This window comes from Loxodonta africana, chromosome 4 (genome assembly GCF_030014295.1).
Source record: "Loxodonta africana isolate mLoxAfr1 chromosome 4, mLoxAfr1.hap2, whole genome shotgun sequence".
NCBI lineage: Eukaryota > Metazoa > Chordata > Mammalia > Proboscidea > Elephantidae > Loxodonta > Loxodonta africana.
Window position 1 is genome coordinate 140,484,266 of NC_087345.1, and position 12,071 is coordinate 140,496,336.

Below are 12,071 nucleotides of genomic sequence, written 5' to 3' on the forward strand. Positions count from 1 at the left end.
TGGTAAGAGGAGCAGTGGGGCCCGGGAGTGGTGTGAGGGGCCAGGTGCTAGCTGGTGCCTGTGGCCACACTCTGCTACCTAAGAGAGATGTCCTTCCATCTCTCACCTGTGACACCAGACAGGCAATAAGAAGAGGCAGGGAGAGGATGGGGGTGGGGACAATGCCTGGGTCCTACAGCCTAAAGCTCAGCACAGTGCCACAGACTTGCAGGCTCTTGGCAGATGCCCTTGCCCCCTGCCCCCACGCCAGATCACCTGAGAGGGGCAGAAGGCTTCCTGCTTCTCTATCTCTCTGCTCCCCTTGTTCCTCCCCCTTCTTTCCCCCCAGGAAATCATAACTGAGCAAAACAGGAGAGGGAACTATAAGGAGTGTAAAAAGACACCTCGGTCCTCTTCCTAACCCCTGGGTTGGAAGAAGACCTCCCCTGCCTGCTTCTCAGCCTGCTCTCTCTCCCAGGACTAACAGGCCACGCGCACCAGGGGCTCCCCTCTCCCTGGAGGTCCAGGGCCATGAGAGCCGTGGGACTCAGCACCATGCTGGCCTCGGGCAGTGGCCCCGAGCAGAGGACCAGGCTTGTCCTGCAGTGGAGGCAGATCTCCTGTGAGTATGCCACAGCCACAGAAGCAGGGCACTGGGCAAGAAGGGTGGGGTGGTGGTGCTCAGCATGGTGTGGATGCTGAATCTGGAGCTGCAGGGATGGCTATGGTAGGTGTTTCTGGAATGCCCAAGGCCTTGCTCTGGGAAACCAGGATTGACCCTCTACCATCCTGCCCACGGTACTGGCATCCATGGCAGCCAAAGAAAGAATTGTTGCCATGAGCTTTAGTGGTTAGACCAGGACTGTGAGGCCGTGGCAGTTGGTCCTATCTCCCTAGGTTGGTCCTGCTAATTCCTTCCTCATGCTTTGACTTCCTGAGTTTTAAATAGACGAGGTGGTATCTGAGCTTGTCCAGAATGTGTTTAACAGACTGGCTAGAGCAGAGGGAAGCTCTCTGTCCCTGCCCCTCACTGGTGTACAGCTCATGCCAAGCACTGTTGCTCTCATGGGGAGCTGCTCTCTTGTCCTGCCGTGGCCATTAGCTGGGGGAACTTGGAGACCTCTCTTAGGCTCTTTATGCCTCAGTCTTCCCAACTCAAAAATGGAAGGAACTAGTGGAGCTTTGGAATGTGGTGCTGGAAGGGGTTTTAGGGACCTATTCCAACCCCTCATTCTGTACATGGGGAAACCGAGGCCTTCCATTTCTCATTAAGAGGAGTAAATGTTAATGCAGGCAAACCTTGCGAGTTGTTGGGGGTGGAAAAAGCCCTGAGAATTCTCTTTACATGAAGTAAAGGAAAAGGTCAATGAGGGCTGGTTTGCCCAAGGCTACAAGGTAAGAAGTAAGAAATGGTCCTGAGGGACTTTATTCTGCCTGACTTCTCCCCTCATCATGGCCAATGATCCAGCTGCTCCACAATATTGGCAGCCTGAATTATTCACCATGTGAGCCTGGCTGATCCCTGAGCAACTCAGATCCCCTTTCAACCTCATTCTAGAATCATTCAACACCTCGCAGTATAGGATTATGTTTTATTGTCACCAGAGTTGTTCTGCACCCTGGATTTCCAGGGGAGAAGACAAGGAGTTACTCTTTCCAAAATGCTTTCTTCTTGCCTGTTTCCAGTTCTTTTGAGGGAGGGCATCTAGTTATGTTGATCCCTTTGAGAGGGAAGGTAGGGAGGTTGGATTTCTTTCCGAGGAAAGTAAAGCCTGAAGAATGTTGATTTTCAAATGGCATAAGGCGTAGTGTGGGGCAAGCTGACCTGGCTGCAGGTAGGCTCAGAGGGTTGAGAAGGTGAGAGATCGCAGTAGGTGACCCCAGATGGCCAGGGAGGATCTCCAATTGGCTTCCATTACCATGACTGTGCCCATTTCCCACCAAGAACAAAGGGGCTTAGGTGTCAGCTTTGCAGTGTGTCTCTCAGCTATCATTGATTCTCCTGTCCCTTCAAGCCCTTCCCTTTGGGACACCAGACACCTACCAAAGCAGAGACTCAAGACTGTCCCTTCCAGGCACCCAGGTCTGGTTGTTGGCTCCCTGGGTGGAGCAAGCTGGACAGTGATCTGGGGTCTGAACCTCTCTGCTACCCCTCCAGTTGGGGTCTTTCCTCTGGGTTTGGTGGGGCTGACCTTGGCCTGCTGACCTGGTGGAGTTGCACTATCTTGAGCTCATTCCTTTTCCTGTTCACAGTGAACAGGCTTCTCTGATGCTTAGGAGGACAGTTAAGGAGGGTTTTGAAAGGGCTATTCAACAATGGAATTAGCAGCTCTGTTGTGATTACTCTCTGAGGGTCACTTCTCCAGCCCTTTTACAGGGTGGACCTCATGTTTGCTACTCAGAGGGGTATTGTGCAAAAGATGGGGCCAGGAGAGAAACACTGTTAGTTGACCTGTTATGCAGAAATGCTGCCCTGCAGCCATTGAGAATAGGAGCTCAGGCTAAGGGCATGGGTGGCTTTAGGATATGAATAAATATGAAACTTTTCCTGGGCCGCATGATTTCCAGTGACCCCTTACCTCAAGTACTCTTCAATGTTGAAGTGAAATTGTGTATCTTATCCTTGTCATTCCCACAGTGCTGTCCAGAGTGGGGCCCGTAGGTGGGCTTGGGCTCCTGATCTTTACACTAAGTTACTGGCCCCATCTTGCATCTGGGGTTCATGCAAATTTGACAGCTGTAGGAGGCTGTCCTAGTCTAGTGAGGCTGGGAGTTTGGGGTAGGGGCTGGTGCAAAGGAGAATGAACCATTAAAAAAAAAAAAGCATGGCTATTTTCTTTTGGAAAGAGGATCTTTCTCCAGGCAGTGACCCTGGGAGAGGACAGTGGCAGCAGGTTTTTTTGATATCCTTATATCCTTTATTCTGTCAACATCTATAGTGTCAGTGGGACCCAGGCTCCCAAGGACATTTACATTGGGAGGTCCCATGAGCTGAGGTATCCCTGTGGACCCTCATGCCTTGTCCTCTGGGCTCAGGCCTGGGAGTCTGCAGCATCATGCTTCACTGAAGGCATTCCTTTGCCAGATGTGCTGCGAGACTAGGACTCCTGGTGATGCCATGTGATGTCCATTAATATTGAAGTGGCTTTGGATTTCTTAATTATCTTTTTATTTGGTCAATAAATATTTGTGCACTGATTGCGGCTTATGCCAAAAGGAGATAAAGCCAAGAGCCATTATGCTGTGAGCCAGAAAGGAGGAAATAGAAGTAGGAGGTGGTAACCCCCGGCTTGTTGCTTTCTTTCTACCTGTCTGCACCCCTCCCCAGGGATCACCTGCTGGATCACCCTGTATGCTGTGGAGGCCCTTCCCCCCTGTCCTTTCTCCTGTAAGTGCGACAGTCGCAGCCTGGAGGTGGACTGCAGTGGCCTAGGACTCACCACGGTGCCCCCAGACTTGCCCGCTGCCACCCGAACCCTCTTGCTCTTGAACAATAAGCTGAGTGCCCTGCCGAGCTGGGCTTTTGCCAACCTGTCCAGCCTGCAACGGTTGGACCTGTCCAACAATTTCCTGGACCAGCTGCCCAGCTCCATTTTTGGGGACTTGACGAATCTGACCGAGCTGCAGCTGCGCAATAACAGCATCAGGACCCTGGACAGGGACCTGCTACAGCACTCACCCCTGCTCCGCCACCTGGACCTGTCCATCAACGGCCTGGCCCAGCTGCCCCCTGGCCTTTTCGATGGACTTCCGGCCCTGCGCTCCCTCTCGCTTCGCTCCAACCGCTTGCAAAACCTGGACCGGCTGACCTTTGAACCCCTTGTGAGCCTGCAGCTGTTGCAGGTTGGGGATAACCCCTGGGAGTGTGACTGTAACCTGCGTGAGTTCAAGCACTGGATGGAGTGGTTTTCCTACCGAGGTAAGCAGAGCCAGCCCCACTTGGAAGTGAAGGTTGGGAAGACCACCCCAGGTCCCACCGTTTTTCCTGGCGACTGGGCTCTGAGCCAGGGATGAGGTCAGGAAAAGAAGGGGATGGTCCTGACTCTCTACCAGTTGGCTAGAAGAATCACAAGCTTCACCTCTAAGTGATGAGCCATTAACCTTCCTATCAGCAAGGCAGAGAGGCTGAGAGCTGGGCCCCTCCTCCCTCCGCCTCTTTCTCCTCTGTGTCACTTCCAGCCTCCCTTTTTCTTTCTTTGAAAGACTAATTCACTGTAACCTGATATCACTTATGTAGGTTTAATGAGGGATGTTAAAGACACATAATTTTTCTGGGCTCCTTAGCCCACCAGATATACCTCTGGGCTTCCCTGGCATGGTGGAAGGAGGAGGAAAACCCACTCTTCTTCCGAATAACACAGTTATCTCTTAAATAGCCACAGTTACAGGAGGGTGGAATATAATTTAAATACACAGATAAAACCAAATTTTCATTTTGATGATGGTCCCAACTTCCTCTTCCAAGAATGTCATTATCAAAGCTTTTAAGAAGAAGCCAAATGGTCTTAGTTTTACTTTCTTTCCCTCACTCCTTTCTTTAACCTGGGAAAGTTCTATAATGACCTATGAGGTGATCAGATGAAACAGAAAAGGAGGGGAGAGAAGTCGGCATGGTTAAGAATGCCAGCACTGGGTTTGAATCTTGACTCTGCCACCTGTTATCTGTGTGATCTTAAGAAAGTTGGTCAAGCTCTCTCTGCGACAGCATCCTTGTCTGTAAATTGGGGGAGAATAACAGTGCCTACCTCATAGGATCACTGTGAGGATTAAATGAGGTAACACGTGGCAAGTGTCTTGAAAAGTACCCAGCACAAAGTAAGCCCTCAGTAAAATTTATGCATTTGCTAATGAACTTAATAAAACACAATTTGATGCCCAGCACAAAATAGATACTCAATGAACATTTTCTGAATTCATGAATCCGTATTAAAACTATGTGAAAATAATGCTAATACTTTTCTTCAGTCTTACTACTTTCATTTCATATCAAGCCACAATCTCAATTATTTTCATGATATTCTTATGTGTTAGTTAATTAAAACAACTTTATGAACTATAAAGTCCCCCACAAATGTTAGCCACAATGATAATTTCTCCCATTTTGTGAACAGGGAAAAAACAGCATTTGTTATATAGTTTCCAGTTTAGAAATATCTTTTTGTGGGCATTATCTACTTTAATCGTTATTGGAGCTACTTGAGATAATCAGTATTCTTATGTCACAGCTAAGACAACTAAGATTCAAGATTCATAAGTAATTAAATAAGTTAGATAAATTGCACAAGGTAGATAGCCAGGATTCAACCTCAGGTCTTTTGACCAGGAAAATGGGGTGCACCCCTCTCAACACCCAGCACTGTGCCTTTTCCAAGGTGGCCCTGGATGCATGTTTACTGGATAGAAGACTTGCTATGGGTCATCCAGGCAGCCAGTGGCTCCAGGGAAGTAGAGGTCAAGTTTCTTCCTTAAGAAACATCCTTGCCCTTTCATAGACTCATCAGGAACTGAATAACCAGCACAAAGGGGCATGGGACGTGAATTTGGGTTCAAATACATGTGTTTTTAGGCCTTTTAAACAGTAGGGTTGTTTTCAACTTTGTGCTCCTTCAAAAAAAATTCTGGGATATTTTCATCAGCATCCTGGAGGAAGATTGATAGCTACTGTGTGAAGTTTGCAGCAACTGAGCTGAGAGAGGGAACTGTCAGTGATGGAGTGGCTGCAGCCAAGGCCATTTGGCAGGTGGTCTGTTGCCTGGGTCTAGATTTCACTGGAAGCTGAAAGTGGGCAAAAATCCAACTTTCCCTTTCTAGGGGACATCTAGTCATATTATTCTCCTTAGAATAATGAGGGAAAATCATGTGTCTTTAACATCCCTCTCCAAACCTACCCTGCTCAGCATCTGCACCTCACCATGGTCATTCCTGGCTTCACCATCACCATGAAGGTGTCATGGAGAGCCTGTCTACCTATCATTGCCCATATCTTCACCTCGGCACTGGCTTCCTCTCCTTTGCCCCTCACATGTCTCCAGGATTCCCTCCCACGTAGCCTTTGTACTCAGAGGTGCTATGGTTGGGGCACTGATGAGACTAGTGGTTGCCCTTATGGAGGAAAAGGAAACATCCTTGTCTAACCTTTTTCCTCCTTACTCCAGGAGGTACTTTTCAGCAACCAGAGGTTCTGCGTGGAAGGTCAGTGACTGTGGCAGTGGCTTTTGGCTTCCATCCCTTTTTTGTGAGACAGAAGAATCCTGGAGAGACAAGCTACTGTGTTGAGGACAGTGCCCCAGATTCACAGACAGGCAATGAGCAGCCAGATTCAGAGGCAAAGAGAAGAAGAGAACTGTAGTCTGGGCAGGGACTCTTGGCTCTCTCATTGCACTGACAGCCCTTCCCTGAGCACCTTCAGTGTTAGCCCTGCCTCACATCCTGTGAGTCAGTTTGACTCTGGAGAGGGCAGCCTTGATGGAAATGTTTATGTGCTTACCTACATCATGGGAATAATGGTGATACCTTTTACATGGCTTTTATAAGGGTTAGATGATGTGAAATATGTAACTTATCTACCGTGGTACATTGCTCAATAACTGTGAGTTTCCTCCCCCCTTCCTCTGCAATAGATGATGATTCCTTATTGGCTGCATTGCTGATAGAAACTATGCCTTCTGAGCCTTCCGTTTTGGCGACCCAGGGGTGGAAAGAGGGACTCCAGGTTCTGGAGGCCTGATCAGCCTCTCCTTTTTTTCTTCCCTGGATACAGGGGGGCGCTTGGACCAGCTTGCCTGCACCCTACCCAAGGAGCTGAGGGGGAAGGACATGCGCATGGTCCCCATGGAAATGTTCAACTACTGCTCCCAGCTGGAGGATCAGAATAGCTCAGCTGGGCTGGATGTTCCTGGACCACCCTGCACCAAGGCCAGCCTAGAACCTGCTAAGCCCAAGCCAGGGGCTGAGCCCGAGCCAGAGCCCAGCACAGCCTGTCCCCAAAAGCAGAGGTACCGGCCAGTTAGTGTGCGGCGAGCCATCGGCACGGTGATCATCGCTGGGGTTGTCTGTGGCATAGTCTGCATCATGATGGTGGTGGCCGCTGCCTATGGCTGCATCTATGCCTCCCTCATGGCCAAGTACCACCGGGAGCTCAAGAAGCGCCAGCCTCTGATGGGGGACCCAGAGGGTGAGCATGAAGAACAGAAGCAGATTTCTTCTGTGGCATGAGAACCCTCCCCCATGTGGCCCAGGTAGGAGGGTCAGGGAGAACACACTGGGGATTGCTCCAGCAAGGGCTGCCCCTTCCCTCCATCACAGTCCCTAACTCGGTCTGACACTTGCCACTACTAGTTCCACGCCCCACTCAGCCCGCCAGAAAGCAAGCCACAGTACGGCTGTCTCCGTGAACCAAATGCTCCTCCAAGTCTCCCTGGAAGCTACCATTGTGCTGAAGGCCCCTGCTGTTGCCCCTCTCGGGGCCACCAATTCTTTGGAACATCTGGGGGATCTCCCAAAGCTTCTGAGCACGGGGAAGGAAGGATGTGTGTGCAAGAGGAGGCCTCTGGACTGAGCCTTCCCATGTCATCCTCCCTGCCCTGGGTGTAGTCACAGTAAGGTGACTGTCCCTACCTCTTGCTCATCCCTACCTCATCTGCATTTCGGGGGTAGAGGGGAAAGTGATATGGGGGCCAGGAGACTTCTGTGACACTCTTCTAAGCCAGAAAGATATCCTCAGTTTCTTACAGTGTGAAAGTACCAGCTTTCCATTGCTAGTACTAAGTACAAACACACCAACCCTGTTATCTGGACCCAGCACTTAGAAACACAATGCTGTGATTAGACATACTCCATTGGCTGATGCCATATAACCCCATATCTGCTATAGACCACACGGATGCTGGACTCACTAAGTCACTCTCATACTAACTCCTAGCATCACCAGCATAATCACATGCATAGAAAAATGCACACACCCATACACACTCGTGAGTGCACACGTGCCCATGCACGTGCACACATGGAAGCAGAGGCTGTGGGTACTTTGGTTAGTGGAGACACGTTTTCCCCTATGCATCTCTAGCCCTTAGATACCATAGAACCTCTAGCTTACTGTAATCTTCTCAACGGGGAGGAAACCCAAACCAATAACACAAGGATTCCTTTGAGATGCTCTAAAGTGGGCCAGGGTGGTGCTGCTGGAGAGACTGCCCATCACCATGGTAACCCACTCACACCTATCCTGCTGGGTTTTCCAGGGACACCGGCCCAGAGGCCTTGCGGCTGCAGCATATGTGGACAGCAGCCTCCCTCCTGTGAGCCAACCACATCCCACTAGGTGTTTCTTCAGTGCTGCCTAAGTACACCATCACTGCCAGGCCCCGTGGGAACACCCACCAATCCCACTCTGATAGCCTGCAGCCTGAGAACCACTGCTCTGTCTCTCTCACCCCCTTCATCTTCAGCATCTTTGGACCTGTGACTTCGGGCTGAACGGGAGAACCCTGGGCTTAAGCCAAGTTCTGTGGTTGGTGGCACTCTTTTGGGGAAGCAGGTGGCAGGCAGAGAGCATGGTGACCCAAGCTGAGGCTCACTGCCTGTCAACATATCCCAAACAGACGCTAGGTGCAGGGAAAGGACTACCACATTTTGTTTGCAGGCTGAAGTCGTGGGGTTTCCTTTCCCAAGTACAGAAGACCTGGAAGAGTGTCTTGGGGATGAAGGTTTTGTCTGCGTAGTCTGGCTCCCAAACCTTTGAATTGCACCTGGACTGGGGTCCAAACCAGGGAGTGGGCCAGAGGGTCCTATCTGTACTTTCCCTCCCACCCATACCCAAGGGACAGAGATACTTGCTTACAGAGCTGAGGAGGCAGGAGGGCGAGAACAGGGCTATGCAGGGTTTTCGGCCACACGGGGCAGGGAGCGGGGGTTGCCATGAGTTGGAATTGACTTGATGGCACCTTTTTTTTTTTTTTTTTAAGTGGGTGGTGCAAAAGGTTAATGTGTTAGGCTGCTAACTGAAAGGTTGGGGGTGCCTCAGAAGAAAAGTCTGGCGACCTGCTTCTGAAAAGTTACAGCTTTGAAAACCCTATGGATCAGTTCTACTCTGCACACATGGGGTTGCCATGAGTCGGAATCAATTTGGTAACTGGTTAGCCTCCCTCCTCCTTGTGAATCTGATGTGGGATGAGTACCGAGGTCTGCCCTCTGCTGGACACCGGCTTTCCCAGGGCTCAGAGGGGGCCAGGGGAGCACCAGGCTGGTTTCTGGCTCAAAGACAGGAAAGAGTCTTGGAGGTGAAGCCAGCCAGAATCCTGAAGTGAAGGGTCTGAGGAAGGCGTTAGGCAGGACAGGGCTGGCTCAGCTTCCTTTGCACGCTTCCTCCCTTTCACTCTCCTGGAGGGGGGGCGGGGGGATGAGATGGGCTGGGCGGGAGGGGGAGGGTGCCTTTGAGAAGGTCGTTCTCCAACTGGGCTGGACAGAGGGAGCCTCAGGCACCTGCTGCTTATCATGATAACCTGCCTCCCTGGGCTGGGGGCACAGTCTTCCTTCTTCTCCGGCTCGTGGGTGGGCTTGTGGGCTGTTAGGAGATCTGGGGATTTTCTAAAGGGAGTGTGGCGGGGCGGGCATTGTCAATGGTGGCATCTTCAGCCTGAGACAGAAGATTTTTAAAGGCAAAATTATATTTCTGGTTTGTTGTTTCAGAAGACCAATAAAGACTGTATTTTCCTATGTACTTCCTGGTGTCATCGGGATGGGGGAGGGGATGTAGGTGCTGGCAGAATCATTCCTGGCCCCTTACCTCCCCCAGGCAGCTGGACAAAGTGCTGCCCCACATCCCCTGATGAACAGAGCTCCAGAAGACGGATGGGTAACTCCTGCCTGGGGCCTGACCTTGGGGCACAGCTGGGAGAGAAGTGGGGGGCAGAGTCCTGGATTAAAACAAGGTTCTATAGCTGAGCGCTGCAGGCTCCTGGCTCAGCAGAGTTGGGAGGGCTATTTTAAATTCAGCCACGCTCCAGCCTGACAGTACAGATGCCTGAGGCTCGGGGGGTTCACTGGGCAGCACAGTGGCTGTGGAGTGAAGAAGGCGAGGCTAGGGACCTGTAACCTCCCTGCGCCCTGGAGGTGGGTGCTCAACCACAATGACTTGACGTGAATCCGCTCTGGCGGAGAGGCCAGATGGACCCATGTGGTCAGAAGGCATGCAGTCATTCTGTGCTGACTGGGTTTTTTTAGCCTTGGTGAGGTTGATGGGGTTTGTTGACATGGAGGTGCTCCATTCGGCTTAACCAGCTTGCACTTTCAAGATTGACTTGCGGGACAGACAAACTACCCTCTGGGTTTACAGCTATGATCCCTTTATGGGGTTCAGCAGATGGGGAATCAGAACTCCATGGACAGGAGGCTTGGCGTAGGGACTGAGGAGAGGAAAGGAGTGAGACAGCAAGACCTCTGGGACTTGCTAGTGTGCTCCCAGCCCAAGTGAAGGGCAAGTCTCACTGTCACCTGCTTGTACGGTGACCCTTCTCCAGGGCTGGACTGGCCTCTGGCTGGCCGGGCCTGGGCTACACGCTTCATGAGTCTTCAGAGACCAAGACTGAATTTGCTTCTGTGGTTCTGATTTCTCCTCCCCAGGAACCTTCCTTTGGGTAACAACCCAGCAAGCCAGGAGCAAACCCCAGATAGAGGTGAACCGTCAGGGTTCCACTCCTGGGGGACCAGCTCGACTCCACAGCAGGCCTGGGTTGTTTACATTCCAAGAGATGCTAAGCAAGGGGGTGTTGTCCTCCTCTAGCCCTAACAGCTAACAGCAGCCTTGAAAGAGGAGTCTCCCCCAAGCCCCGCTGCAGAAACTGAGAACCGCAGAAACTGAGAACCGAATCTTGCACAGTCTTTGTAATACATATATATGTTATGCAAATTCATAGCTCCTGGGGCACTCGCAGGAGCACTGGTGGTGCGGTGGTTAAAGCGCTAGACTGTTAACCAAAAGGTGGGTGGTTCAAACCCACCAGCTGCTCTGTGGGAGAAAGATGTGGCAATTTGCTTCTGTAAAGCTTACAGCCTTGGAAAGCCTATGAGGCAGCCCTACTCTGTTCTATAGGGTCGCTGTGAGTCAAACTGATTTGACAGCAACAGGTCTGGTTTCAGTTTTGCGGTATTTACAACCAATGTGAACCAAGAGCATACACAAAGGTTTGAAGGGGAGGCCTGTAAGTAGGACAGAACTCTAAGGTGGCAAGACCTCAGGCTGTTCCAGAGAGCAGGCCTGAGCACAAAGGTCTCTGTATGCATCAGAGGACATACCTGAGGCCCACAAGCTGGAGGACAAGCTGGAAGCAGAGTCTGTATGTAATGGTGGCACCACAGTTAGGCTTGCCCAGATTTCTAACTAGGGCCTGGAGGCCATGAAGAATTGAAAATGAGTCCTGATCAAAAAGCTGTATTTCTGGAAACTTTGCATAAGCTATTGATAAATCACCTGTTTAGAGATTAACATTGTCCCTCCTCGTTCACCTGACCTTCTGTATGAGCTTCTGGCATTATACACACCTTTGCCTGACACATAGCTGGCCGGTGTAGCTGGTCTGAGTCCCTTCTCCTACCTTCTCCCTTTGCTCAGGTCAGGTACAGACATGACAAATGCAGCCCACCCATCGCAGACACCGTGCTTGTCCCTTCCTGGTGCTTGCCCCTGCACACAGCACTACTAGAGATGAAAATGCCAGGACAGCAAATAAGCTGCCCACCCTGCCTTGAGCCATAGGCCCCAGGTGGCCCCAGGACCAGGGAGGTTGAGCCACAGGCCAGGGACAGGAAGTTACAAAGAAGATAAAATAAAAATTGAAGTCTGAGGTCGCTAGCACCTCATCTTTTACCCATCACATCTATGAACCCCAGAGTGTAAGAGCAATTGTCTGCAGGGGGTTAAACCCGAGGCACCGAGAACACGGTTTCTATGGCAACCCTGCACGGCTCTAATTCAGCGCTGAGTTAAAAATGATATCAAATAATTGGAGAGTACAGGAGTGCACAGCCAGCAGCTGGCCCTGTGGTCCCCTCTCCTTCCTTGGCCCAGCGCTCTTTGCCTTCAGGTGCACAGG

General features: G+C 51.0%; 1 protein-coding gene across 1 annotated transcript; it reads left to right on the forward strand.

Annotated features, from left to right (window-relative positions):
• The first annotated feature begins 305 nt into the window (after nt 1-305).
• Nucleotides 306-8,884, forward strand: LRTM2 (leucine rich repeats and transmembrane domains 2). The gene is made up of 3 exons (XM_023548989.2): nt 306-601; nt 3,308-3,898; nt 6,740-8,884. Exons 1-3 carry the CDS (start codon nt 511-513, stop codon nt 7,192-7,194), a joined length of 1,137 nt encoding a protein of 378 aa, XP_023404757.2. The 5' UTR covers nt 306-510; the 3' UTR covers nt 7,195-8,884.
• The last annotated feature ends 3,187 nt before the right edge of the window (nt 8,885-12,071 follow it).